We start from the raw sequence: 27,535 nt of genomic DNA on the forward strand, positions 1-27,535 counted from the left end.
TTCTCCGTCTCACACCCCAACAACAAACAACCTTCCGCTCTCTCCCTCCGGAGAAAGGAGGTGGAGCCTGACCTCAGCCCGAGGCTGCGGCAGCTGCCGGGGGGGAGGGCTCGCGCTCCAGCCCTTGGGGGAGTCTCTCCTCCCGGGAGTGGCAGGGGTGGGGGCCCAGGCGGGCTCCGGGCGCCAGGGAAGCCCTCCCCGGTGGCCTCGGCCCGCCGCCGGCGAAGGGAGGAGGGGCAGGCGTGGTGGCTTCAGTGAGTGCCCGCTTCCGACTGCGTCCCTCTCTCTGGCCGGAGTGCCCTAGGACGACTCCCCCCACTCACGCCCACCCCTCCTCGAACCCCGCACTCCCAAGCTCAGGCTGAGACAGGGTGCCTAGGAAGCAAGGGAGGAGGATGCCGCCTCGCTGGGCTCCAGGGAGTGGAGGTGCGCCCCTCCCCCACCCCCTTGACGGGCGGGGGGGGGGGCTGGGCGGGTGAGACGGACCCCAGGGACTCGCCGGCTAGGGCCGGAAGGAGCCTGAAATGGGGTGTAGCCTGCAGTTGTTGGGGATGCGGTAGAGGCCACTTGGGTGAGGGGCAGAGCGTGCACCCCAAGGAGAAGGCCTGGGGCCCCACAGAGGGCAGCAGTTGGATGTCGGAGGGAGGGAAGGAGGACGAAGAAACAGCCTCGCTAGGAGAGGCTGCTGCCGGCAGTCGAGGCTAGCGCCGAACAGATGCGGGTCTGGACATGCGACCCCTAAAACCTGAGTGCACGCAGCCCCCTTGTTTCTTCTCTGGGCTGAGATTGGTCCCACACAGGCCCCTGCCTCACCTGACTCCTCCCCCCAGGCTGTGGCAGTGGATGCCTTGGGGGAGGTAGAGGTCCTGCTCTGGGCTGGGCACTCAATGGCTGGCGCTCTGGTGGCAGGAGGGAGCCTTGCCTCACAGGGGGAGCACTTCTGCTTCCTCCCTCCCTAGGGAACGGGGTCCTAGCAGGTAGGTGAAGACCTAATAGACTTCTGCACTTGGATTTGCCTGGGGAGGCAAATAATTTCTGGAGATCCCTTTAAGGAGGGGTGTTCCAATCCCTTTAAGAGGGAGTGGGTCACAGCCAAAGGACTATAAAAGTCCAGCTTTCTTTATTCCCCCACCCCTAGGGGCTTCCTATGATGGGGGAGGGGTGCAAGTGCTTCAGGCACAATTAATTGATACCTTGGTGTTCCTCCCCTAGAGAGCTGTGCCCTTCAGTTTGTTCAGGGGCCAGGTGGCTCAGTAAGTGTTGCTGGGACCTCGAATTCAGGTGCCCTGAGGGGGCGGGGGAAGAGCTGCCCACTCCCAGAAAAGGAGGCGGGACCTGGGTCTGGAATGGGGAGGAGAAATTGGTCACGTCCACCTCCGCGGGGACTTCGCTGTCCGCTGGGGTGCCCTGCCTAGTGCCAGGTGGCTGGCGGTCCGCAGGGACTGCGGCGGGCAGTGGGGGGAGGTGCTGGCGGCTGGACTGGGGATGACGGAGCAGCCGGTCTGTCCCGGCTGTCCGTCTGGTTGTGCGCGTTGGGGGAGGGGTGTGCGGCGTGTTCTCTCTGGCCCTGGATGTTTTCCTCTCGGCATCTCCTCTCAGCTCTCCTGCTCCCAGGCGGTTAACCCTTCCTGATGGGGCTGGAGGTGCCTGGCGCTAGGAGGGGGCTGCCTTGGAGGCTGGTGAGAGCCGTTCCTCTTTCCAGATCCAGTGTCAGATCCTGTTCAGTGGGGGACAAGCCAGGGAGAAGGAAGGTGACAGCCCCCTCCACCCCCGACGTCGGCGTGGCTGCCCAGCGGCATGGGGTGGGGGCGGCACTCGCTCGGGAAAGGCTGGAGGAGCTGAGGGAAGGAGGAAGGGGTGGAGCCTTTTCAGGTGTGGAAGAGCTCAGGACTGGGGAGGAAGGCGGCCACCGGCAGAAGTCCCTAGAAGTACCCGAGGGAAGGCGGGAGAGGCCAAGAGGCGGCCTCGAGGGTCAGGGAGGGTGGGTCTGCCCAGCCTCCTCTGGCTGGCTTGTTGACCAGCTGTAACAACCAACAAGGGGGAGGGGACAGGGACAGTCCTGGGACTGGCAGAGGAGGAACACCAAGTGCCTTCAGCCTCCTGGGGACAGGGACACGGACACACACACACACTCACACACACACTGGGCAGGCTCTGACGTGGAGCTGCTTCAGCTGCAGGACAGACTGGGCATCTGGGGTGGGTCCGCAAGGCCCCCCTCCCTCAGCCCACCTCCTCTTCAGTCTGGATTCTCTCTTTCCCTTCTCACCAGGGCCCCAAATGAGACAACTGCTGTCTCCTGATCCTAGAACGACTTGATCTTCACCCCGATGCCAGGAGAAAGTCCAGTCCTCGGGCCCCACCCTGCCTGGGCTGAGCGTGGCCCTCCTGCTGCCTGTCTTTCCTCCCCTTGCCCAGCTTTGCTTCTCTTGCGACCCTCTCTGCTCCAGTCCCTGCCCATTAGCCAGCACACAGCAGCTGCCAAGGTCAGCCCTGTCCCCTCCTGTGCCGTTGGCCTGTGGCCTGGCTCGGATCTAGTGGGCACCAGTGCTGTTCTGTGAACTGCCGTCTGCCTGAGCGATGGGGCCAGGGTCGGGTTCAGCAGCCCCCGGGACAGACTGAGTCAGGGAGAGGGGGAGCCGGGGAGTACGGCTGCTTTGCTGTGTGTGTGCCAGGGGAGGGACTGCAGGGAATCTTTGCCCCCCAACAACTCCAAGTCTCAGGGAGGGAGGAAATCCTTTAGTGCCCTACTTTTATGGGTTTGAAGATTTTGTTTTCCCAAAAGGTGGAAAGTGAGAGAAGTAGGGGCAAATGTCCTAGAAGAGCCTGGTACTCAGAGGAGCTCCCCGGGGCCAGAGCCTAAGCTTTCCTGCTGGGTGGGCTCCTTCTTTAAACATGTCCCCCTCAAATGGCCCAGGCACCGTGGCCCCCTGGGAGGCTCTGGAGGCAGATGGGGAACCGATGTTTTGAGCTTTATTTCCCAGCTATGGTAGCTAGCAGTCCTGACTGAAGGCTTCCCGGGTGGGTGCTTGAGTCCCAAGAGCAGGCTGAGCACTGTGTGGAGGGGCAGGAGAAGCCCCCCAGCCGCACGCCCAGGCTGGTCTTTGCCGGCTTACCCAGGCAGCCTCAGCACGTGGGGCGCTGACCCTGGGCCCAGCCCCTCCCTGGGCACTGGGAGCAGCCCGGAGACTTGATGCTGCCCTTTCTGCTGCTGCTCCTTTTACCTCCCGTAGCGCCCCTCCTCCCGCCCCTCCACCCCCCTCCCCTGCGAATTGGGAATGAGGCTTTGTTCAGGGTTGGACTCAGCATTTCTCAAGCCCCTACTGTGTGCACATCCAGGGCTTGTTGAAAGTGAAGTCCTAGGCGGGCTCTGGCGCTCCAAAGCGTTCAAGGCGGCTTCTTCCCGCACCTCACAGGGACCTCCCACTCCTCGGTGTGACCTCAGCCTGCTGTGCCCACCCACCCCGCTGACCCCGCAAGCGTGCTCGGGCTTGGAAAGGCACGTCTGTGGGTGTGAGAGACGGAGTCACAGCACTCGGTGACTAGAGGGAAGCCAGGTAAGTGTCTGCACTTGGTCCCATCCTGGCTTGGGGACGCGAGGGAGGGAGTCCAGCCACGCCTGTCATGCTGCCCGCCCCCTCCCCCCAGCCCTCGAGAGCTCGGGTGTTCCCCGCGGTGGTGGGAGAGGGTGTGTGGGTGTCAAGGACTCCCAGCCCAGCCTCTGCTGTCAGCTGGAAATGGATGAGGGTTCCACACTAAGCTTCTGGAGAGGGTGAATTAGGCGCTGGGGTTGGGGGCGCTAGGTGAAGGGCAGAGAGAGGAAAAAGAGATGCGGGTGAGGGGTTACCGAGCCAGGACCGACCTTGCTGGAAAGGAGACGTGGCAGACTGGGAAGTCGGAGAGATGAGGCAAGGGCGGGAGGGGCTTCTCGGCAGTCGGGGCCCTTTCGTGGGAGTCTGGGGCCCTTTCCGCAGGAAAGGGGGTGATTCTCGCCTGGTCTTCCCGCAGCTTTGCCCTGGGGGCAGCAGCCTCTGGCGAGGGTGGGGTGTCCCTCGGCCCGCAGTCCCCTCCAGTGGTGCTCGCGGAGAAGGGTACGGGGGTAAAGGAGATGTGGAGGGGTGACGGCCAGGGCGGGGGCGAGATAAGATTTCTCCGGGGAGGGGGGAGTGTAGCAGCTGCGAGATTGGGGCTCCAGGGTCGGGTCACCATGGGATACGGGCTCAGGCGCTGCAGACATAGAGAAAAAATCCAAGAAGCCGGCGAAGAAAATCACCCCCCGCCACCACCCTTGGCACCGTACCCCTCCCCCCAGGCCCCACCACTCCCCGCACCGCCTCCCCCGGCCGCCTCGTGCTGCCCCCTGCGTTGGGACGACCGACCCACGGTTCTGATTGGTCGGAGATCGGGAGGGGGAGCCGAGGGCCGGATTGGCTGGCGGGGCCAGCGCAGGGCGGGGCGGCTGATTGGCGGAGCTGGCCGAGGGGCGCGCTGCTGATTGGCTGGGGACGAGGAAGCAGGAAGGAGGGCGGCGGAGGCTCCGCTCTCGGGGAGTTTGTGGGGGAACCGCGAGCGGCGTAGCGGATCCCGGAGCCCGGCCCCCGCCGCCCGCCCGTCCGGCCGCCTGCCCCGCCCGTCCGGCCCCCGCCGCCCGCCCGCCCCGGCCAGGCGCGCCCGCCCCCCCGACGGCCCCGCCCGGCCGCGGCCCCCGCTCCGCCCGCCCGGCCCCGGCCCCCAGGAGGAGGCGCTGACGCAGCAGCGTGGAGCCCGGGAATTGAGCGCCCCCGGGGGGTTCCAGCCGCCGGATTCCAGCCCGGCCGGGGCCTGCGGGCGCCCAGAGCCGAGCCGTCCGCGTCGCTTGTCCCGGTGAGCGAGGGGCTGGGGTCGAGGAGGGGGAAGGGGCGGGCGGGCGGGAGCGAGCGGTGAAGGCGGACGAGGGAAGGAGAGAGGACCGGCCGCCCGTCAGCGCGCCCCGCCGAGCGCGCCGCGCCGCCGCCCCCGCCAGCCCGGGAAGGGACGGACGGACGGACGACGCGAAGCAGGTGCGGCCGCCCGCCCGCCCGCTCGCGCCGCCTCCTTCCCCCGGGTCCGGCGCCGCGGTCCCGCCATCGGGGAGCGCGGCGCGCCTCGAGGTGACAGCCCCCGGGGGCCGCCCGCCTCGCAGGCCGGGGGCGGGGTGGGTGGCGGCCGCAGGGTGGCAGCTCGGCCGGGCGGCGGCGGCGCGGGCGTCCCGGGCTGCGGAGGGCGGGAGGACGCCGGTCGTTTCCTCGCCGCGGCGGAGCCGGCTCGCCTGCGAGTGCGCGGGCGGCGAGGCCCCCGCCGCGCCCCCTCCCCCATCGCGGTCCCCGAGGCAAGGGGCCGCGGCCGGGGGCGGCGCCGCGGGATCGCCCGCTCGGGGTGGGGGGCGCCCTCCCGCGCTGGGAGCTGACCTGCTATTGCTGGGGGGGGGGGCGGGGGCAGGGGATGGGGGTCGTACCGGGCGAGGGGGTGGGTAAGAGTAGACCAGATCCGATCGGGCCAGGAGGAAGGGAGGCGCCGAAGACGGAAGGGGACCGGTTCGAAAAGCGAGTGTGGGCCGCGGGAGGCCCGGCGGGGACGGTGCGGGGCGGCGGCCGAGTCCGAGGTGGGGCGGGGGGGATCGAAGTTGTCAGACCGCCTCCAAGTGACAGCAGGACCCCGTGCTTGCGGCCGGGCCTGGTGCTGCACTGCCCGCGTCGCCTCGTCTCCTCCCGGGCCGGGGGCCGGGTCAGGTCGGCCCGAGGGGCCCTCTCCGCAGTGAAGCGCCGGACAAAGGCGGCGCCCGAGCGGGCGCAGGTGGTGGCGTCGGGGAGGGGAGCGGGTCCGAGGCACCCACCCCGCGGGGCGGGCGACGAGGCCGGACTCTGCCCCGGGGACTGCGGGGGCCAGGGCGCCCGCCGGGAGGAGCTGCGGCACTGGCTCAGCGCTCCAGCCGCCGATGGCCTCGAGGCTCTGGGCAGAGTGGGGTCGGCTCGGCCAGGGGTGGTGCGCGTGCCAAGCGCTGTGGCCGGTGGCGGACCCAGTGGCAGGGCTCTCCCCGAGGTGACAGTCCGGTGACCCGCGTTGCGCCTGCCCCAGTGAGGGTTTTCAGCAAACAGAGGCGCCTGTGGGCAGAGGTTTAACCCCATCCGGGACATCTCCCAGTCACCCATTGTGGATAATTCAAGAGGGCAGAAGACTGCTTGAGCTGGGACTGGCAGCCACCCCCTGCAGGTGCTCCGGCAGCCCCTGCACTCCAGCCTTCAGCTCTTTTCCTTAGGCAAGAAGGCGGCACCCACATGGGAAATGAGGAGCCAAGTTTATAAATCCAGGCGGGAATTTCACGATTAAATTTGAATGGTTTTGCCCCTTTTTTGGTGCCACCTGAGACGTTCTTCGCCACGCTCCTCACCCTCGGGTCTTCACAGCAGGGATAAATGGGCCCCAGAGGAAGCCCGTGTCTTGGAGTGACACCCCTGTCTTCATTCAGCTGGAGGATACTGGGGAGCCCCTGGCTTAAGCTGCGAGTGCCTCTGACCTGTTTCCTCCTTTGTAAACACACTCGTAGAGCACCTGTGGTCCCACATCTAAAGAAAGATGGGGGTCACAGACAGGGACGCTTAGCTGTTCGGAAAGTGGACTTGGGCGGACTCTGGGCTCAAGCCCCACCTTAGGTAGGGTTGGTTAGGAGCTGCTCTCAGCTCTGGTTGGCTTCAGTCCTGCCTGGCGGCCTTGGCACAAGGGGTGTGTGAGCATGGAGTCAATTCACGGCCACCCACCCTCCTCCCCAGGAGGTGTAGACCCCAGCCTGGGTGGGGTTGAGGCTTGTAGGAAGGGAAGGTGTTTTCTCGTGCAGGCAGTGGTTCTGAGAGAGTCTGATTGTGTGTCTACAACCCAAAGAACAACGAAGGACCTCAAGGGCTTCAAGCCTTCTGGAGGGCTACATGGTATGTGATTTCTTCTGGTGGCACTCAGAAAGGGGTGCCCTGGTCTGGCTGTGGGAATAAGAGAGGAGTTGCCAAAATACCATCGCCCTCCCTGCCGGGGCCCTTACCTGGCCAGCCAGAGTCAGCCTCTGGTGGGTTTGCTCTGGAGAATGTAGCTAGTGGAGAGGCTTTCGGGATACTTTGCTGTCCTCCTTTCTGGCCTGGTGTTAGGAGCCAGTCATCACAGCCTCCTCCTCCCTCCTCCCGCCTCCCTCCTGGCTTATCAACCCGTTCTTCCTGGGTCACTCCCCCATCAGCAGACTTGCAGTGACTTCCCTGGGCTCTTCCCTGGCAGTGCCATGCCTGTTCTGGCAGCATCTTTGCTCCTGCCAATCCCCGCCGACCCCTCCTCTCCTCCCACTTGAATCTCACTTGTGGTCTTGCCGCCGCTCAGGCTCGCGCAGTCGTCTGCCTCCGAGCCTGTGGCCCCGAATCTTCTAATGTGGCATCTTGAGTGGTTTTGCATGTTGGAAGTTTCTTAGGGACAGGGACAATGGGAGTGTTGACTATTCCAGTGTTCTGTAGTGCTGTGCACAGTCGTTTCTACTGAATGAATAAATGCTGCTGGTCACTGAGTTGCGTGGGAACAAGGGAAACTCTTGTGGGGGGGCTTCTCCAGAAACACTCAGGAGGAGGTCCTTGGGGGTGTCCTACCTTGTCGGAGAGGCACATGCATGAGGTGTGTCTGGAGTGCTCCCGCATGGGACAGTAGCTGCTGCTTCTGAACTTCTGCTGGAGAGTCTGGCCTGTGGATTGCTCATGTGACACCGTGTAAGCACAAATGGGAAAAGGGCTGTACTCCTGATTTCTGGTCACCCCAGTAGACCATCCTCTCTACAGGGCCTTGCTGTTCTTATGCAATTTTCCTTGTTGTCCATGCTAAATGAATCCATATGTTTTATCTCATCCCAATCCGGGTGTAAATGAGGGAGAAAACATGACTCTGGGAACAGAAAAGTCCTCCTGGGTTTAGCTCTTGAACTGGACTTTCTGGTTTTGGAGGAGGTCCTTACAGGGGCATGGCTGACAGGGAGGCTCCCTCAGCCCCATGCGAGCGCTGTCAGGAAAGCTTGGATCTTCTGGAACTTCCAACCCTGGATCATGGTGGAAGTAGTACAGTCGATTGGTAACTGGTTTGCCACCAGACAGGGAGAAGGTAGACTCTGCATCCATTCCCTTTCCCCCCCAAACCTCCCTTTTGTGCCCCAGTTTGATGATTAATGGACCAGCATTTCGCTTCCAAGCGGGAAGGCCACCCCTCACAGTTGCCATGGCAATGCAGACCGCTCCCCCGTCAATTAAAAAAAAAAAAAATCCCTACTACTTCTCTTCTTCAGTAGCAGGAGGAAAGCTACCTCAGAATGCGCCTCCTGGGCTGCTCAGGCCGCTTCCGGTGTGTGTCCTAGAACGCAGGCGCCCTCTCTTCCTGAGGATTGCCTGAGTTTCCTCACCCGGAGAACACCGTGCCCCTCCAGAGCCAGCAGCTCCTGCCCTTGTAGGCATCCGCAGTGCACATTAAAAACCTGTCTTTTCCTGTGGGGTTAAAACAGGTGCCCTTACACCCTGCGCTGTGTCGCGATGTAAGGCTGGGGACATTTGACGTCCGCTAGGGAAGCTTCGGTAAACCTGGAAGGGTCTGAGCCTCCTTGGCTTGCCTGCTTCGCGTTGGGAGTTCCGTGGGGAGTTGCCGGTGATTTCTTTTCATTCTTCCCCACCTCTCTGTCCCAGCTTCAAGGAGGATCTGTGTGTTTTCATTTTATCTGTTCTTACTCCTCTTGGCTGGCCTTGCTCTGGCAACATCTGGCCTCAGAGCCCAGTCGCAAGGTGAATCATTAAGGAAGGGAACGAACCTTAAGGAAAAACCAAGCTCTGGAATTGAGAAGTGGGGTGTGTGGAACTAAGGCCGCAGCCGAAGCTGCTGGAGTTTATGGAGCATTATATGAACAGCCCCGACATTAAAGGGCCTCCTTTTTATGAATGGGTTGTGAAGAATGTAAATAAAGCAGCATCTCTCAATGGGGAAGCGTTTTACATATGCAGTACTACCCCAGCCCAAGTATTTATGGGAATTTGCTAGCACAGTCTGGCAAGGCTCACTTCCTTTGTGAACTTGCCATTGTGCTGGGGACTTTACAGGGACCAGAAGAGCGCGAAGAGCAGAGCGCGCCTCAGCACCTCCCGCTCTGCAGGCCTCCCAGCCTTGACTTGATGGCTCCCGATGATGAGACGCATAGGCCCCCTGCGGCTGGCGGCTGGGGTCCCCTCAGGCTGCATAGGACAGGGCCTGGGGAGGTCCCGGGTGATGAAATTCTGCCGGGTTTTATGGGAGGCACCTAACTGGAGTAAAATGGACTGGTTTGAATTTCAGCTCCTTTATGTTTCCCCTGCCCAGCTCCTGGTACTGCCACTAATGAGCAGTAAAAAGGCTAAAAAGGAGGAGGAGGAAGCCCAGCAGTGAGGCTGTGGACGCCTGCTAGGGCCAGGCGGCCTGGCATGCACCCCCCTTTCCAGGGAGCAGCTGCCTAGCCCCTGGTGTCCTGCCCCAGGGCACTTGGTCTACAAACTGGGAACCAGAGTGGGTTTGGTGAGCAGGCCTCAGGCTGCTGTCACCCCCGGGACTCTGTGTTGTGTCCTTGGGGAAACCCCTGCAAAGATGACTGTTAACCCAACCCAGGGTCCGCCACACACAAACCCAGCACTGTCCCTTAGACACTGCGTTTGTCTCCATCTCGCTATGTGAGCTGGAGCCCGGCCAAGTTACCTGGGTGAGAAAGCGACAAGTGATTTTCTTAGTTAAGAGTATTGGGGACTAGCCAAGAACTTGGGTCCCAATCTTTTTTCTGGAGGGCTTGGAGAGGAGAAATGGCATTGACCTCCGGGGCATCTTTCGGCCTCACCTGCAGCCATGCTCAGTGCTCCTACTTTGATTTTGTCCCCAGTGCCTTTTTTGGGATTCCAGCCTTCACTGATGCAGCTTTTTCAGTTTTCCTACCCACAAAGGAAGGGATGGCCCACACCTGGACCTTTCTCTAACTGTAGCTACCTGTCTGTGAAACGTTTGGGGGAAATTCAGTGTGTTAATCTCACTCCCGTGGGGCCAGGTGGTTTTAAAGTGAATCTTGGTATTTAGCAGATCTGGGTAGAAATAATGCTAAAAGTCTTGTTAGGGTGCTGCTGGCTGATAGGGGCGCCTGACAAGCACACCAGAAAGAAGGGTGTTGTTCTAGTTTCCCCCGTGGTCATGAGAGGTGTCGGTGTCTCCTGCTCCCACAATTTGGACAGGAAGTAGAGAGGAATTCTACAAGAGATGGTCTTCAGATAAAACACTTGGGTTCATTTGTCCCAAAGAAAGGAGGCCTTTGCATACAAATATAGCTGTTTGTAACCCCGGACCAATTTTCAGTCTCTGGCAGTCAGGCTGGGGGGAGGGGCTTTCACCTGAGTGCTGTGGGTAGAGGGCTGGGAGAGGGTACGTTTGTAGCTTCCTTTTCCAGGTTTTACTGTAAAACCAGGCCGTACGGCTTTGAAGCCCTCACTCCTTTCCAGGATAGAAGATAGGTTTGTTTCAGAAGTACATGTAAGAATTTTTGGAGGAACTTTGAACAAAGTTTTCTTTTCTTTTCTTCTAATTTTTATTTTTTTGACAGAGTGGATAGTGAGAGAGAGAGAGACAGAGAGAAAGGTCTTCCTTTTTGCCGTTGATTCACCCTCCAATGGCCGCTGCGGCCAGCGCATCGTGCTGATCCAAAGCCAGGAGCCAGGTGCTTCTCCCGGTCTCCCAAGCGAGTGCAGGGCCCAAGCACTTGGGCCATCCTCCACTGCCTTCCTGGGCCATAGCAGAGAGCTGGCCTGGAAGAGGGGCAACCGGGATAGAATCCGGTGCCCGAACCGGGACTAGAACCCGGTGTGCCGGCGCTGCAAGGTGGAGGATTAGCCTGTTAAGCCACGGCGCCGGCCTGAACAAAGTTTTCTGTAGAAAATTTTTTTTAAAGAATTACTTATTTATTTGAAAAGCGAAGTTTACTGAGAGAGAGAGAGACCTTCCATCCGCTGGAAAATCCAAGTGGCTGCAATGGCCGGAGCTAGGCTGATCCAAAGCCAGGAGCCTCATCCTGGACTCCCACATGGGTGCAGAGGCTGGAGCACTTGGGTCACCTTCTGCTGCCTTCCCAGGCGCATTAACAAGGAGCTAGACTGGAAGTGGAGTAGCTGGGACATGAACCAGCACCTGTATAGGATGCCAGCCCTGCAGGTGGTGGCTTTACACACTGTGCAACAGTGCTGACCCCAGAAACAGATTTTCAAATGCTGTTTACAAGGCCAGGTAATTGGTGCATTGGTTAAGTTGGCAGTTGAGACACCTACATCCCATATCAGAGTGCCTGGTTCAAGTCTCCGCTCCTTTTCTGATGCCAGCTTCATATTAATATGTGCCTGGGAAGCAGCAGATGTTGGTTCACATACTTGGGCCCTGCCTCCCATGAGGAAGACCCAGATGGAGTTACATACTCCTGGCTTTCGCCTAGCCCAGCTGTGCCTGTGGTGGGCATTTGGGGAGTGAACCAACAGATGGGAACACACATGCTCACCTTCTCTCTCTTTTTCTCTCCATTTTATTTCTTTTCTTTTAGATTTATTTATTTGAAAGGCAGTGACAGAGAGAGAGAGAGCACTACCATCTGTGGGTTCACTCCCCAAATGACTCTAATGACTTACCTGGAACTCCACCCAGGTCTGCCAACTTCCGCTGCTTTTTCCAGGTGCATTAGCAGGGAGCTGGATTGTACTTGAATTGATGCCCAAAGGGGATGCCAGCCTCACAGGTGTCGGCTTAACCCGCTGTGCCATAATGCCAGCCCCTTCTCCATTTCCTTCTTTCTCATATTCCCTGTCTCTGTGCCTTTCAAATAAAATAAAAGTGAATAAAGATCTTAAAAAAATGTTTATGTTCCCTGTTCAACCACAGATGCCATTTAATGGGAGTACATCTTTAGTTCCTGTGTGGTGAAAATTCAGGAAAATGGGTAATGTGATGTGATGCCAGTAATGGGGATGATCAGGTGTGCAAATTGTCGCAACTGTTGCTTCGTGACCCAGCAGTCTGCCCAGAGGCCCTAGACAGAGGCAGTGTGGTGCAGCACCAGCGTGGGCTTTGAGACCTGGACACCCGCCTCTGTCCACCCTCCCACGCAGGCCAATGTGGCCTTTTCTTTTGGCTCTTTGTTCCTGTTTGCTCTGTGGGATGAGGTGGTAACAACCCCGGCATAGGGCCGCTCTGAGGATAGCAAGATGGGGAATGTGATGTGCGCGGGGAGTGCTTGGCAGACTCTGGCCACGGTTAGAGCAGAAGCCCCTGGCGAATGCAGAACTCCCTGCTCCGCACACTTAGGGGACTTGGAGACCAGGAGGGCTGCCTCTGATTTCACGTTAATATCTGTGGCTTCTTCGCATGCCATGTGCCTGGTACTGTACTCGCAGGCTTGCTGGTTTGCAGGTAGCCAGTGGGACGTTTTTCCAAGGTAGCTGGACAGATTAGGAGAGAGAAGGGAGAGGGTGGCAGCATACAGGCTGTAGAAAGACCTGTTCCCTAACCCCACTGAACTGTGGTTGTCAGCAGAGAGGACCAGTGAGGCCGTTAGCCTAGTGTAGAAGTGTTCCGTGGGGTGGGGGCTTGTGGGAAGCCAGATCTTTATTCATTCAACAAGCTGTGGTAAGCCCTGGGGTTCTGGGGGTGGGATGTGGTGGTAAGGATGGCAGAGCCCACCTGTCCCCATAGAGCTTGCATCCTGTTTGGGGTGGCAGAGTAGGTTATGTAGGGGAGAGATGGGGACAGGGACGGGGTGTTTCCTGATGGGTTCCCATTGTGATTCTCCTCTTGCTGGCAGAGTGCTGGGAATGCCTGCTCTTGGATCTTGTTCCTTGCGGCTGTCTCACTCCCTTTAGCAGGGAGGCTGGGGGCAGAGCTTCCGTCTGGACGTGGCTGGAGGTGGTGCTTCCAGGCTTGGCAAGCCATTTTGGAAATCTGTCACTGGCTCCTGGGTTGTCCTGCTGGTTGAACCAACACGGATCCTTTGGTGCCATTAAGTGGGTGCCCAGAGCTGGCTGGTGAGCTGTAGACGTTTTTTGAGGAATGATGCATCCATTGCACTAGGTTCCTTCCTGGCTCTGCTCAGGGCCTGTTGATCTGAGCTTTGGGTGCCCAGGCCCCATTTCTGTTTTATTTTCCCCACATTGATAACTGCCCGGACTAAATTGGTCTCTTGATGCACGCTTGCTTCTGGCCCAGCCAGGGCAATGTGGCACCCAGGTGGGAGGGCCTGAGGGAGCTATAGCCTGGAGCTTCCATGCTCCTCAGCCTGGAGGACTCCCTGGTGTAGCCAAAATGGGTGAGTCCGGGAAAGTTGCATATTTGTCTCCTGCCTCAAGATTGCAGCTTTTGTCTGTTGCCCCTTCTGCATCCCAGTGTTTACAAAATGAATCTGTGCTGCCCTCCCTCCTGGGCCTTTGTTTCCACAGTGCACCTGGCACGAAATAGGCCCTTCAGTAAGCTGTGAATGGAGGCTTAGCGCACGCATGCCCTTCGAGGAGCTGCCTTGGAGCAGGAGCTCCAGCAAAGCCCAGCACTGCCTCCCGGCTCCTAACACGCTGTCTTGTCTGTCTGCTGCCCGACTGCGCTCCAGGTTCTTAGTCTTTCCTGTGTGTCCCTAGCACTTAGCCTGGTACATATAGGGGAAAAGGAAAAAAAGAATGAGCTTGTACTGTGCACCTGGTGTATACCAGAAGCTCTGCTAGACACTTTGCACGCATTCTTAATTAACTTAAACTTCAGCTACTTTGTTGTGTAGACAAGGAAACCAAGGCTCAGAGTTCAAGCCCTCGATCAAGCCCACTTAGGATTAGCAGCCCTGGCACAAAGTGGCTTCCAGCCCCTTGTGGGTCTCTCTCTCTCTCTCTCTCTTTTTTTTTTTTTTTTTTTAACAGGCAGAGTTAGACAGTGAGAGAGAGAGAGAGACAGAGAGAAAGGTCTTCCTTTTGCCTTTGGTTCATCCCCCAAGTGGCCGCCACGGCCAGCGCGTTGCAGCTGGCGCTGCACCGATCCGAAGCCAGGAGCCAGGCGCCTCCTCCCGGTCTCCCATGCGGGTGCAGGGCCCAAGCACTTGGGCCATCCTCCACTGCACTCCCGGGCCACAGCAGAGAGCTGGACTGGAAGAGGGGCAACCGGGACAGAATCCGATGCCCCAACCGGGACTAGAACCCGGTATGCCAGCGCCGCAAGGCAGAGGATTAGCCTAGTGAGCCACAGTGCCGGCCTGTGGGTCTCATTTTTAACATGTAGGACCCTGGCGGGGGGCCAGCAAACAATGACAGACTTGGTAAGGTCACAAGAGGTTCCATGTGCTTGGGGGGATGAGCAGTGAGTGCTCTGGCTTAGCAGGGGTCGGTACCTGCAGATATGGGCCTGTCTCTTGTGCTCAGGTGTGCTAGGAAGAAGCTAGGGGAAGGCAGGTGGCCTAAAGCAAGAACACATGCCTTTATGAAAAAAGCCCTAATTTTATCCTACACGTGAATACCTTCTAATTTGTCTAGGTAAACTAACTTTCTTCCTCCCTCCCTCCCTCCCTCCCTTCCTTCCTTCGTTTCTCTTACTTTCTCTCTTTCTTCCTTTCTTTCTCTTTTTCTTTCTTTTAAAGATTTAGTTATTTGAAAGAGTTATAGAGAGAGGGAGAGAGCATGATCTTCTGTCAGTTGGTATAGTGCCTGCTTCGTGCCCTGGTGCTTCAAGGGTCCCAGCCTGGCTGCAGGTGAAGTGAGTGCCTGCAGCACGGAGGGTTGCCTGGGCATCAGGAGGCAGGGCTGTCTCTCCAGGGTCTTGACCTCTTGATGGAGGCCTGCATTGAAGCCTCAGTGAGGTGGCGGGAGCAGGTGGAACACATGCGGTGCTCCTGACCCCAGCGCCCAGGGCTAGCCCTTCCCTTGGCATCTGAGGAACTTGGCCTTGCTGTAGAGCTGTGTGGTTTCTTTTGGCAGCCCAGAGCTGCTGTTGGGGTCTGTTGGGTGGGATACAGTTTCTGCTCCTGTCCTCTTGCTGTGTTGCAGGCTTAGTCCTCCTCAATTCCCCCTGTCCCCCAAGAGCTGCACGGTCATCTGTCTTTGGGCTGGATGCTTAGGGGCTGGTCGGTGGAGTAGTAGCAGAGCCGAGTTGGGGTGCGGATCCCTGGGCCACGGCAGGAGCAAGCTGGTTTCCCAGCTCTGCTGCCCTGGGCTCCTGTGTGTGGAAAGGCTGCCGGCCCTGTCTGGAGGCAGGAGGGCCTTTGGCCTGCCCGGTTCCTGCTCTGTGCCAGGCTCCTGCATGGGGCTGTCGTCCCGCCACCGTGCAGAGGAAGGGTTTTGGCACAGCTGTTTTAGAGGTGTTTAGCAAGCTGCTTCGTGGGGACAGGGCCAGCACGGGCGTCCCGGGGTTCAGTTCAGAAGACAGCCATGTCTTTACCTGCTTCGTCACCCCTCTGTTTCTCTAAGAGGTGACATCAACTACATTTGCCTAAAAGGGAGAAAGGGAGCTTGCCTTGTGCTCTTGCCCCTTCTCTGCTAGAAGTTTCCAAAAACTCAGTGCTCCTGAGAAGTGTTACCGCTTGCAGGGGAGGGGCGGTTATCCCAAGAGAAGGGCCGTGCTGAACCCTGCTTCAGTTGTGCGGCTTTAGCTATAACTGGAGGGAGGTGACTTGGGGTCGTGCTCCTCCTGGCCCTCACCCAGGTGACTGCCTGCTCTACCCTTTCCTGAGACACCCCCCTCCCCCCTCCCACTAAAAATAAATCAGAAAAGCAAAATTTAAAGTGCAGTGGGGAATGGAGGATTCTGAAAAGGCCCAGCAAGGTGGGGGATGTGGGGTGGGCAGTGGCCACGCTGAGGGCCTCCTCCCGCCCGAGGTGGCCTCCCCTCTCAGGAGTGATCTGTGCTGTGACCTGCCCATCAGGCCCCTGCCCCCACTGGCCTTCAGTGCCTGTTGCCCATGGCCCTCCAGGCTCTGACCTCTCTTGCTTGAGCCTTCAGCTGGGTGCACAGCACCTTGGGTGACCTCTGCCCAGCCGGGGGTTAGGGGTACATGTGTACTGTGCTGTTGCAGCTGGAGGGCAAATGACAGGGCACCCCTCCCTTTCTGCCCCTGGGAGACAGCTGGCTTCTCCCAGCCCAGGGCCAGGCCTCTTCACCTGGCCCAATGTCCCCCTCAACCTGGAGATTTGCCCCTGGGGTGGAGACCTGTTTGCCAACTCTGGAGTGTATTTGCGGGGTTTTGGGTTTGACCCATGGCTCTCTGGGTCTTTTGCCCGCAGGCCCACCAGCCAGAGTGTTTCATGCCAGCTAGTCAGGGCTGGGGACAGTCAGACTGGTTTTCCCCAGTGGGAGTTTGTCTGACACTGTCCAGGTGAGAGGTAATATGCCCTGGGGAGTCCCTCCTAGGAAGCTTCTCCTCAGGGGGCCTGGACTACCTGCCCAGGAGGACACTGCTTCCCAGAGAGGAGGGTGGTGCTGCGAGAAGCCAGCACACCTTGTCCCTTGGCAGTGGCAGACAGTTCCTGGTTGAGCCAGTGTGCAGGTGGGAGGGTGTCCGTACAGCAGGAGGATCGGCGTGGCTGGGGTAGTACCAAGACGCTGCTTCCCTGCTCTTTCTCCTCCAGCCGACCCGGCTGCCCCCCTCCCCCAGCCGGCCCCACCCCAGGGAACCTCCGCAGCCAGAGTTCCCACACGCGCTTCAAAGCATGACTCACACATGCTCTGCTCAGGTTGGTGTGTAGCAGGGGGAGGCAGCAGGGACCCGGCCTCTCCTCAGGCCGGGAGTAGCCAGCGACCACGTCACTGCCTGACACACTACGTGAGAGCTGGGAGTTGTTTGTCCTGTGCTTTGGAGGCCTCGGGCATTTTTAGCAGGTGACAGGGGATTTGGCAGATTCAAGAAAGGTTCACAGAGGCTCTTGGCTTGATTTGGAAATGTCCTCCCCCTGGGGCCGTGGGTGTCTCCTAGGGACTGGAGAGCTGACTGGGAGGTAAAAGAGCAAGACATTTGTGAAAGTGCAAGTGTACAGCCGGGGCTCTGCCTCTGCTTCCCGCCATCGTCCCAGGATCCCGGGCAGCCTTCGCCCCCGCCGAGAGCGCTTCCCCATGCCAGGCCTCACGGCTCCCTGGGCTCGCTCCCTTTCCTGTCGGCCCCCTCCTTGCTCTGCACTTGGTGTTCACATCCTCAAAGGCCAAAAGCCCAGGTGACCTCAGCCTTGGCGTCCAGCCATTCCCAGGCCCAACCAGTCTGGTAACTTGGGGCCTGTTGAGGGGCTTCAGCCCCCGCTCAGCTGCTGGTCTGTTCACTCATCCTCCACCTCCCAGCCCCTGGGGGCTGGCCTGAGGCTCGCTGGCTTTCCCAGGGAGTGCAGCTGTGCAGTGGCCGCCGCTTGCTGCTGGCCCCTCCACCTTTGCACCTTTGCCCCCCCCCCCCCCCCCCGGGTGCTCTGGGTTTCAGAAAGGGGCCTGCGGGTTAGAAACCACTGGGATGCTTTTGAGAAAGAAATGAGGCATTGCTGATAAGCAGGCTGGGCGGACTGGACTGGTGGACACCCTGATTAGAAGCAGGCAAGAGTCTGAGGCCGCCTAGCAGATGCCCGGGGGTTTTAGGAGCTCTCTGTGCATCAGGAATGAATGGATTTGCCTGTGTGACTGACGTGCCTGGAGCCTGGGCCCTGGGCAGTGGCAAGTCCCCGCACATGGCCTGAGCGGAGCCTGGCAGGCTGCCTCCCCTTTGCAGCTTCCCTGGCCACACTGTCCTCAGCCAGATTCTCTGAGCACTCTCTCGTGCGGCAGGTCTCCTCCGAGAGAGGGTTCCCGGCCCAAGGCCACAGGAGCCAGCTGTAAGGGACTGTACGGGAACCCTCAGGCTTGGGACTTTGAGGGTTAAATCCTGGCCCAGCAGGGACTGCTCAGAGCTCCTGGAGCTGAGTAAGTGTGTATAACAATAGCAGCGGGAAGTTAAGCTGAAAAGCCTGGGCCTGCTGGGTGGGGAGGGGTCGCAGGGGTGCTGCCGAGGGGCACTTGTCTGGCACCTTACTTGGCAGGCCTGTGCTTTGGGTTGGGGAGTGGGTAGGAAGAGGACCCCTCAGTGGTCTCTGACCACCAACGGCCCCTCCCCACCGGCCTCTGCTGCTCTTCATTGGCCATGCCAGCTCCCAGCACACAGCCAGCTCTAGCCTCACTGAACTGGGTCCAGGCTGCTCCGGTGTGTGTTGGCTTGTTTTGCCAAGCAGAGTTAGGGGATGATGATGCATGTTGTGGGCATCCTTGGTCAGCGGCTCTGGGCTGCCTAAGACTTTCCTTGCCTGCCCCTGTCTGGCATCCTGCCTGCAAAGAGGGAGAACTGGGGAACAGGGCAGGGCTACCAGGGCAGCCCCGGTTTATCTTCTGCATTAACTCTTCTCTGATGAGTTCTTTTCCCAACTCTCGGTGCCTGGCAGGGCTTTGGAGCTGTAGCACAGGCCCAGTGTGCAGCCCTGGGTTTCCCACACTCAGGAGCCTGCTGATGCCCCCACCCTCACACTCTGGGTTACACGTCCCTGGAGTCTGAGCCTCCATTCACTTGGCTTGGGGGGTGGCTAAGGCCCCCCAAACTCCCGTCTTCTCCAACCCAGGCACACCCAGGCACACCCAGGCACAGCCGTCAGCTTCATGTGCTAGGTAGGGAGTCCTCAGACGCTGCACTTTGCCTGCTCCAGAGCCCAGCAGGCAGGTTCTTCACTCGCTGCCTGTCTCCTCTTCCTGCGGCTTCTCTGGGAAGCTCAGATTCAGGGGAGAGCTGGGTAATGGTCTAGCAGTGCTCATGACAGGCATTGGTGGAGGGACTCCTGTCGCCCAGGCCCCCAGCCTGCCTTAGCGTCTTCAGAGCTGCCCCCTGGTAGGAGAAGACCACACAGAGCAAACAGAAAGCTTTGGCTCCATCAGCTCCTCGGGTCCCTGACCGTGGGATCGGCATTGCTCTAGGAGCTCTCCAAGGGCTTATTTGGGCTAAAAGAGGAGGAGCAGTTCCCTGCTCAGCTGCTCCACTGGACCTTAGCACTCTAAAGGGGGGTTCTGGGGAAGCCCAGGCAGCCAGGGGCACTCCTCATTTCCTGTCTTGTGTCCTGCAGGTGAGAGGGACTCCATGACACACACTCGGAGAAAGTCCCTTCCCATGCTGAATTCAGGCCTCCCTGGCCGCCGGGAGCCCCTGCAGATGGAAGACAGCAGCATGGAGCAGGGGGCAGAGGGTGTGGAGCCAGGTATGCCCGACAGCCCCGGGCACCTCACAGGGCGCCGCAAGAACTACCCACTGCGTAAGCGCCCGCTGGTTCCTGAGAAGCCCAAGGCCTGCAAAGTGCTGCTGACCCGCCTGGAGAATGTGGCTGGTCCACGGAGTGCAGATGAGGCTGACGAGCTGCCCCCTGACCTGCCCAAGCCCCCCAGCCCGGCCCCATCCAGCGAGGACACCAGCCTTGCCCAGCCCCGAAAGCGGCGCCTGGCCTCTCTCAATGCAGAGGCCCTCAATAACTTGCTGCTGGAGCGAGAGGACACTGGCAGCCTGGCAGGCACCCGCCGCAGTCGGGGAGACCCCCAGCGCAGCCGGGACCGCGACCGGGCCGCTGGCGCCTGGCCTTCCTCCAAGAAGCGGCCCCGGCTCGGAGACCTTGGGGAAGGCAATCGGGACCTGTCCCCAGAGCCAGCTCCAGATGAAGGTGCCCGTAGGGATGGAGACCCAGCACCCAAGAGACTGGCTAGCTTGAATGCAGCGGCCTTCCTGAAGCTGAGCCAGGAGCGCGAGCTGCCCCTGCGGCCGCCTCGGGCCCACACAGAAGCGGATGGGCGCTCAACCGAGCTCCCGGCACCCAAGGCGCCAAGGCCAAAGTGGGCCAAGATCAATGGCAAGAACTATCCCAAGGCCAGACAGGGGCCTGGCTCTGGGGAGGCTGCAGGCCCACCGGGCTGGCAGGGATACCCTGATGAGCCAGGGCCAACTGCCACTCCTCGTGAGCCGTCCAGTCAGCCACCTTACCAGCCCCTGAGCAAGGCTCTGGAGAACCCCTTGGGGCTGCGCCCACACCTGCCCCTGCTGATGGGTGGGCAGGCAGCTCTGAAACCGGAGCCTGGGCGCCCAGGTGAGGAGTCACCTGCCCCCAAGCAGGAACTGCATCAGCCCTCTTTTCCTGCCCCTCAGCTGTCCCCGCTGCCAATGCCTGGCAACTCTGCCGACTACAGCGGCCTGTGTGCTGGGCCTGAGCTCACCACACTGGGCAGCTTCTACCTGTACTGTGGCCAAGAAGGGCTGCAGTGTGGTGGCTACTCCGCATGCCCCATGCTCCCCGAGGGCAAGCTGTCCCCAGTGGCTGCCCCTAACGAGGGGCTCCTCTTGGCCCCAGGCTCAGTGCCCTCAGGCACCCCTTTCCAGCACCCTGCCTGGGGCCCTTCTCGCTACTGCTCCAGCGAGGACACGGGGATGAGCGGCTACAGCATCTGCGGAGTGTTGCCCCTGTCTCTCACCCACATTGGCACTACCTGTGGCGGCTGCCCCTACAAAATGCCTTTTGCAGCAGGTAAGCCTTCCTGGGAATGGAGAGCCTCTGAAACGTGGCATCCAGGGTGGGCTGTGGTTCTGGGCAGGGGCTTGGTTTCTAGCCACTACTACAAGCCAGAGAGCTTTGAGAGGGGAGGGCTTGCCTGTGGAAATTTCCTGGGAGTGGCAGCACCGAAGTGGCCAGGAGAGCAGGAGGGCCTCCCCGCCTTCCTCGCTGAGATACCTGTCTGGACTCTGAGTCACAGCTTACACACTGATTGGGGCTTTGACCAGGTTGTCCCGTGACCCTACTGCCCTCCTCAAGGAAAGCTAGAATTCCTTAGTTTGCAGAAGCCCAAACCTTCTGCGTGCCGACTGGGCTCAGCCTTCACAGGGAGGTTGGTAGGTGGTGCCGGTGGCCGCTTCGCCCTAACATACAGGCCTGAGAGGTGCAGTGCCCAGACCCAGCATCATCTTTTTTTTTTTTGGGGGGGGGGTTATTTTATTTATTTGAAAGACAATTACAAAGAAAGAAAATGTCCCCTCCATTGGTTCACTCCCAGAGTGACTGCAACAGCCAGGGCTGGGCCAGGCCAAAGCCAGGAGCCAGGAGCCAGGAGCTTCTTAAGGGTCTCCACTTGGGTGCAGGGGCCCAGGAACTTGGGCCATCCCCCGCTGCTTTCTCAGGCCATAGCAGAGAGCTGGATTGGAAGTGGAGCAGCTGGGACCCCAGCCAGCACCCATATGGGATACCAGCACCGCAGGTTATAGCTTAACCCTCTCACCACAAAGGTGGCCCCACTTTTTTCTTTTTTTAAACACTGGCATCATCTTGCTTGGTGTGGACAGGGTGGGTGTGTCCTCAGTATGAACAAGCAGAGTTTCTCGGCGTGGGTAGGGTGGTGTCTGAGGTGAGAGGCTCCCGCTCCGGCTGATGAGACGCCCTGGACCTATAGTGGGGACCCTCACCTGGCTCCTAGGTGGGAGTGAGAGGATCCGCTCCATCCTGGCCAGCAGGTCTGCCCTGCTGTGGGGTGTGGGGGGCTGGGGGTGAGGGCTGGGCCTTCCCAGAGCTGCCCCTCCTCCCATTCCCTCTTCTCATAGGGGTCTATAAAACAACTTTATAGACCACTTGGCTCTTGCCAGACTGGTTGTTTCAGGTTCTAGTGTGAGTTGGAGCTTTCAAGAAATGAGAACAGGCTGCTGCTTGGGCTTTTCCTTCTCTCTTGTACCACTCCCCAAGTGTAGACCCCTCCCCTTGCCCTAACAAGAGGGACACCAGCAAACACCATGCGGGCTGCTCTGAGTGCTTTGTGTACGGAGGCCGCGTGGTATGTAATTGAGCACAGACTCTGGGGCCAGACTGCCTGGAGTGAAATGTTCTCCCCCACTTCCTTTCCCTGTGGCCACAGGGCACGGCATTGCCTGCTGTGTGTCTCAGTTTCCGTCCCCGTGGAGTGGGGTGACGGTACCTGCCTCACCGGGTTGTTGTAAGCATGAAATGAGCTCATGTGTTCACAAGGAAAACAGCCGGGACGCCGTGTGATGTGCATAACTACTGCTTAGATTGCACTGAGGGGCACAGTCACTTGCCTGAGGTCACGCCTCGATTAAAGGGCAGGTGTAGGATTCATGTTCTGGGCCACCTGACTCCAAAACCCCTGCTCCCGTGGTGTGCAAGCATTAGAGCCGTGTAAGTTGGAGCCAGAGGAGCTGTTCCTACCGCATCTCCTCCTTTCACGCTGGAAGGGGAGATGCAAATGTCTGCTAGCCAACTGCCAAGGTCAAGAAATATCCCTGCCTGCTTTGAGCAATCTCTCTGGCAACCCCCCATAAGGCTGCTTTCCCCACCTGCCCTCTCAGCACCTTTGGGACTCTCTTAGGATTAAGACCGCAGCAGGCTGTAGGGGCAAAAGGGCAAGGGGTTACTGCTGACCTTACCTGCCCTGACCTACTCTCTCCTTGTCCCAGAAGGCTGCAGGTCCCTGGGCCAGTTGGAATTTCCTCTCCCAGAAGCTGGCCACCCAGCCTCACCCGCCCACCCCTTCCTGGGATGCCCGGTACCCAGTGTGCCACCTGCAGCGGAGCCTGTCCCCCATCTTCAGACACCCACCTCGGAGCCCCAGACAGTAGCCCGTGCGTGCCCGCAGAGCGCCAAGCCTCCCAGTGGTTCCAAGTCAGGTCTGCGCACGGGCTCGGGCTGCAGGCACACTGCAAGGAGCAAGGCTGCCCGCAGGCCCAGCCACCCGAAGCAGCCGCGTGTCCAGCGTCCCCGTCCCCGCCGCCGCCGCCGCCGCCGCACTAACGGCTGGGTGCCCGTTGGGGCTGCCTGTGAGAAGGCTGTCTATGTCCTGGTGAGTGCTAGCTCTTGGCTGATTGGGAAAGGGAGGGGGTGGCAGTAGGGACACAGGACTTGGCACAGGTGGGTCCCAGGACTCCCTAGCCCCAGCTACTCTGAGATAACAAGGGTATCCAGTTCACCTGTATCCCAGAAGCCAGTCATGGTAGCCTGGCCTGCCCCCCCCACCCCAAGCCTCTGCTGCCCCTGTGCGGGACGCCCCTGGGGAGGTGGGGGTGCATCTCTGACTCACGGCAGCAGCTGAGTATCTTTAGCTCTCGCCTCTGCCTGTTCCTTCCATGCTGGATTCAAAGTAGAGGATTTCATGGAGGTTTAATGGATATGTGGGTATAGGGATGTTGGGATAGGCAGAAAAATTGGTGATCCAGGAATGTCTGGGATGATGAAAAGAATGTCACCTAAAGTTTATTGAGCACTTCTTAGAGGCCAGAACTGAGCTGAGCGCTTGGCATGCATCATCCCTTTAATCCTGACCACTACCCTATGTGGTATATGACCTAAGAGCCCATAATTATCCCCGCTTTACAGATGAGGAAACTGAGTCTAAGCAGTAGATAAAATAATTTGCTCAAGGCCATGCTGCTCACGGTGGAAGTCTAAGGGTTCAAACCCAGCCTTCTCCCTCAGAGAATGGGAGCAGTTACCTCGTGTTGGGAGGTTGCTGGCTGGAGCATGGGGTCAGAGCTCAGCCCCAGAAGCCTTGGGCCACTCTCCCATCCCGTTCCCATTCCCATTCTTCTGCTATGGGAACTCCCCACCTGCTCCCGAGAGCCAGGCTTGGGGAGAGAGGTCCACGCACGGTGGGGTGACCCCTCTGAGGAAGTGCAGCCAGTGCCTTGCTCTCCGTCCTCACCAAGTGTGGCCCTGCAAGCCCATGTGTGTCATTGGTCTCTTGCCCAGGATGAGCCGGAACCAGCCATTCGAAAGAGCTACCAGGCAGTAGAGCGGCATGGAGAGACGATCCGTGTCCGTGACACTGTCCTCCTCAAATCAGGCCCTCGGAAGACATCCACACCCTACGTGGCCAAGATCTCTGCCCTCTGGGAGAATCCCGAGTCAGGTACTGCCTCATCAGGTTGGGGAAAGCACAGAGCCCAAACGGGGGCTTGACCTGGTCTGACCCCACCGTGTTCCTGGCACAGAGGGTACCTTCTACTCAGCCAGGGAGTGTGGGCTGCTGGCCCTCAGGGCTTGGGCACCTGCCTCCCCATCTCCCCTGGCAGTGCCTGCTTCCCCTTCTTCCTCCATGCCTAACAGCGTCCCAGGCTGCTGAATGCTTGGCTTGGGCCAGGGACGCAGGTGGCCTAAGCGTTGAGGCCGGATGAGGTTCTGGGGCGGGAGGCCTGCCTGCCTGCCTGAGTGACAAGGGTTGCCAGCTGTAGCCGTGACCACATTTGTTGTCCCCCCAGGAGAGCTGATGATGAGCCTCCTGTGGTATTACAGACCCGAGCACTTGCAGGGAGGCCGCAGCCCCAGCATGCACGAGGTGAGCTGCCTGGTGTGTGGGTGGGGAAGCACAGGGCACAGTCACAGTGGCCTCCAGAGAGTCTGAAGAAGGCTCTGGGATTTAGCCTCGCGCCAGCACTGCCCAGTTTCAAGTGGAGTAACCTTTATCTTCAAAGGAAGCCCTTGGGGTGGGGTTCACAGGAATGGGGGCATGTGTCCTCCTGGCAGCAGGAAAGGGGAGGTAGAGCTGCATGCCTGGCCCCATGGCCTGGTCCGTGGCACGGTCCTCTCTCCTGCCCTGGGCAGGCAGCAAGGGCTGGAGCGGGTACCTGGCTACACCTGGGTAGGATGCAGGAGGTGTGCCTGGGGGTGGTGGATGAGGCGCCCTGGGTTGCTTGGGAAGCCCCCTCCCCTGGACCACTAGAGGCAGGTCAGGTGCACAGCCCCAGCAGAGGGCTAAGTCTGCCGTGGCCCTGGGAGTTTGGTGCCTTCCAGCCCCGGTAAACAACGTCCTCCTGTGCCCCTTGAGCCTTTGCAGAATGAAGTCTTTGCATCGAGACATCAGGACCAGAACAGTGTGGCCTGCATTGAGGAGAAATGCTACGTGCTGACCTTTGCTGAGTACTGCAGGTGCGTGCGGCCCTGCGCCCTCTGACCCGCCTCCCTCCTCACGCTCCCCATGGCTGGTTGGGGGCTGCCTGGGATCATTCTCGCCTGGGCCTGATCTCCTGGAACTTTGTTCCTTATGACCTGCCTGTACCATCTGGATTTGTTAAAAGAAAGAAAAACTTGTTGCCCCACTGAGGCGGAGTACTTGGAGCAGATTTGGGGGTGGGGGTGGGGGGCAATAGGAAATCTAGGAGAACTGGCCCTGGCGGGTGTGGCTCCCCAGTGACAGAGAAGGGCTGGCTGTTGGCCGAGCAGGTGAGGCCCCTGGGGGTTGGGAGGGGACATCCCTGTGCTCTGTGAGGGGGCAGGGAATTGGTCTCCCTGCATGTGTGGCTGCGGTAAAGAGAGCCAATGGTATGTCCCGCAGGTTCTGTGCCATGGCCAAGCGCCGAGGCGAGGGGCTCCCCAGCCGGAAGACAGCACTGGTGCCCCCCTCTGCAGACTACTCCACCCCCCCACATCGCACAGTGCCCGAGGACACGGACCCTGAACTGGTGTTCCTCTGCCGCCATGTCTATGATTTCCGCCATGGCCGCATCCTCAAGAACCCCCAGTAGCCTCCTCGTGCCCCCAGCGCGGCTGCCCAAGGGCCTGTGGGGCTCAGGGCAGGGGCATTGCTTGAAGCACAGCACTTGGTTAAGGGGCCACAGGGTCTGAGGTCCTGGCCTGTGGCTCTCTTGGGAGGGAGGGCAGGGGCCCACTTGGGTTCTGGGCCCCATGGGAGGGGATGGGAGGCCAGGGTATAAAAGAAGCATCAGAGCCCTCAGCGTGGCCCAGGGCACCTGTCTGTGGCCCCCTGGGTGGAGACTCCCCGAGAAGTAGTCTTCCCCCACTGCTTGGCCAGGCCTGAGGAGCACAGACCCAGGCAGGAGGGGCAAGGTCCTTCAGGAACTCGGCCCAACAGGCCTTTCTGTAGCCTCCCTGGGCCTCCAAGGGGCAGTGGGAGCCAGCTTTACCTCACCCACTGTGTCCTGCGGCTTCCCCGCAGCCTGGGACCAGGCTCTCCCAGATTCCAGCACAGCTCTTAGCTTATTCTTTGAGGCATAGAGGGCCAGAGGCTGGCTTCCGGAGCATGCACTCCTGCCTGGCTTTCCTCCTTTGCCCCAGCAGTAGCCACTGGTGCTGGGACACGTTGACCTGGCCCTCCCCTCCTAGCCACGGGTGTGGCCCACTTGTCAGCCTCCTGTTGGCCTCCAGGAAGGTCACCCAGCAGAGAGTCCACTGATCAACCTGGGGTTTGTCAGGTCTGGGAGGGCAGGTGGGTGCTGGGAGAGAGGGTAGGGGGCAGGGGCAAGGAAAATTGCTACCTGATTTGTTGAAGATTTTTTCCTCTTGCCTTACAATTGGAGGTTCTGGGAAACCTCTTGCAGAATTTCACACATGATTCTTCAAGCCACACCCACCGGAAATCAAACCAAAGGAGTGCTGTGGCTCCCCTGGCCCTGTCACCCCTTCCCCTAGTCTTTTGTAGATTGCACTAATTTACATCCCAGCGAGAATCAACACTGTATCAGTCCACAGACCTGCTGAGCTGCAGCCGCTCACTCTAGGAGCTAGGGATCTGCATTTTCTGTTTGTTTCTCTTGCCCAGGGGCCGCTCCTCACCTCGTGCTGCTCCCCAGAGTAGATCAGGAGACCCAGCCCCTTGTTGTCTTTGCCCAGACCTGGTTATTTCCTATTTGTACCAAAGAGGAGCATGGCGGGGCAAGGGAGTGGAGTGCTGTGCGCTGGGGCCTGGCCTGCCTGGGAATCTGGGGACTTGCACGAGTGCACACACTGGGGGCAGGAGCCCGGGCAGGCGGGGCACTGGGTCCTCCCCCTAGGGAGGACCAGACACAGACCCAGCAGGCTGAGGTGACCGCACTGGTGGGGCCTGCAGTGAGAGGTCAGAGGTGAATCCTGAAGGCACCCCCAGCAATCCCCCAGACTCTGTCCTGCCACCCCCGCCCCCCACTGCCCCAGGTGGGTTGCTCCTGATTGGTCACTGGGCTTGGGTGAAGTCTGGAGGCTGCCGAGGTGAAATTTGTGCTTGGGGAGCCTGATCCCAAACCTGAAGGGAGGGGACTGGGTCTCTGTATTGAATAAGCTGTTTGGAGGAAGGCGTCAGTCTGGGAGGGCGGAGATTGGCAGAGCGGCAGCAGGGCCTCTGCAAAGCCAGCGCGGAGCCCTTGCTGCCCAGGAGCCCAGCCTCACGTGCAGGAGAGATCACGGCCCCTCCTCCCAGGAGGCAGGGTCTGCTGCCCAGAACTCATGCTTTTGAAATCTCTTAGATGTGGAAATATTTTTTCGAACCTGAAAATGCAGCTGGTAGAATTTGAATGGAAGCATAATCCATGTAAAATATATTTTAGTTGATATTTTGTAAAATGCACTTTTTGTGTGTGTTGATCCTGGTTTCCCAGATCTGTATTTCAGTGTTTACAAGGGAGGGAGGACCTTTCCTTACCTCCCTTTTGACAGAGATTAGAAGTACTTCTTTAAGAAAAAAATAAATTTGAGAAATTGTATTGATTTAGAAA

At 59.6% G+C, this 27,535-nt stretch overlaps 1 protein-coding gene across 4 annotated transcripts; it reads left to right on the forward strand.

Annotated features, from left to right (window-relative positions):
- The first annotated feature begins 3,459 nt into the window (after positions 1-3,459).
- BAHD1 (bromo adjacent homology domain containing 1) lies at positions 3,460-27,535 on the forward strand. Of its 4 annotated transcripts, none has more exons than XM_062205633.1 (7): positions 3,460-3,557; positions 19,143-20,582; positions 22,514-22,896; positions 23,802-23,961; positions 24,311-24,387; positions 24,877-24,977; positions 25,384-27,535. In XM_062205633.1, the coding sequence occupies exons 2-7, from the start codon at positions 19,157-19,159 to the stop codon at positions 25,571-25,573; spliced, it is 2,337 nt and encodes a 778-aa protein (XP_062061617.1). In that variant the 5' UTR covers positions 3,460-3,557; positions 19,143-19,156; the 3' UTR covers positions 25,574-27,535. The 4 variants fall into 4 exon arrangements, with proteins under 4 accessions (XP_062061617.1, XP_062061616.1, XP_062061619.1 ...); XM_062205632.1 differs by lacking the exon at positions 3,460-3,557 and adding an exon at positions 4,737-4,863; XM_062205635.1 differs by lacking the exon at positions 3,460-3,557 and adding an exon at positions 4,737-4,863 and having other exon boundaries at positions 24,886-24,977.

Source organism: Lepus europaeus, chromosome 11 (genome assembly GCF_033115175.1).
Source record: "Lepus europaeus isolate LE1 chromosome 11, mLepTim1.pri, whole genome shotgun sequence".
NCBI classification, from domain to species: Eukaryota; Metazoa; Chordata; class Mammalia; order Lagomorpha; family Leporidae; genus Lepus; species Lepus europaeus.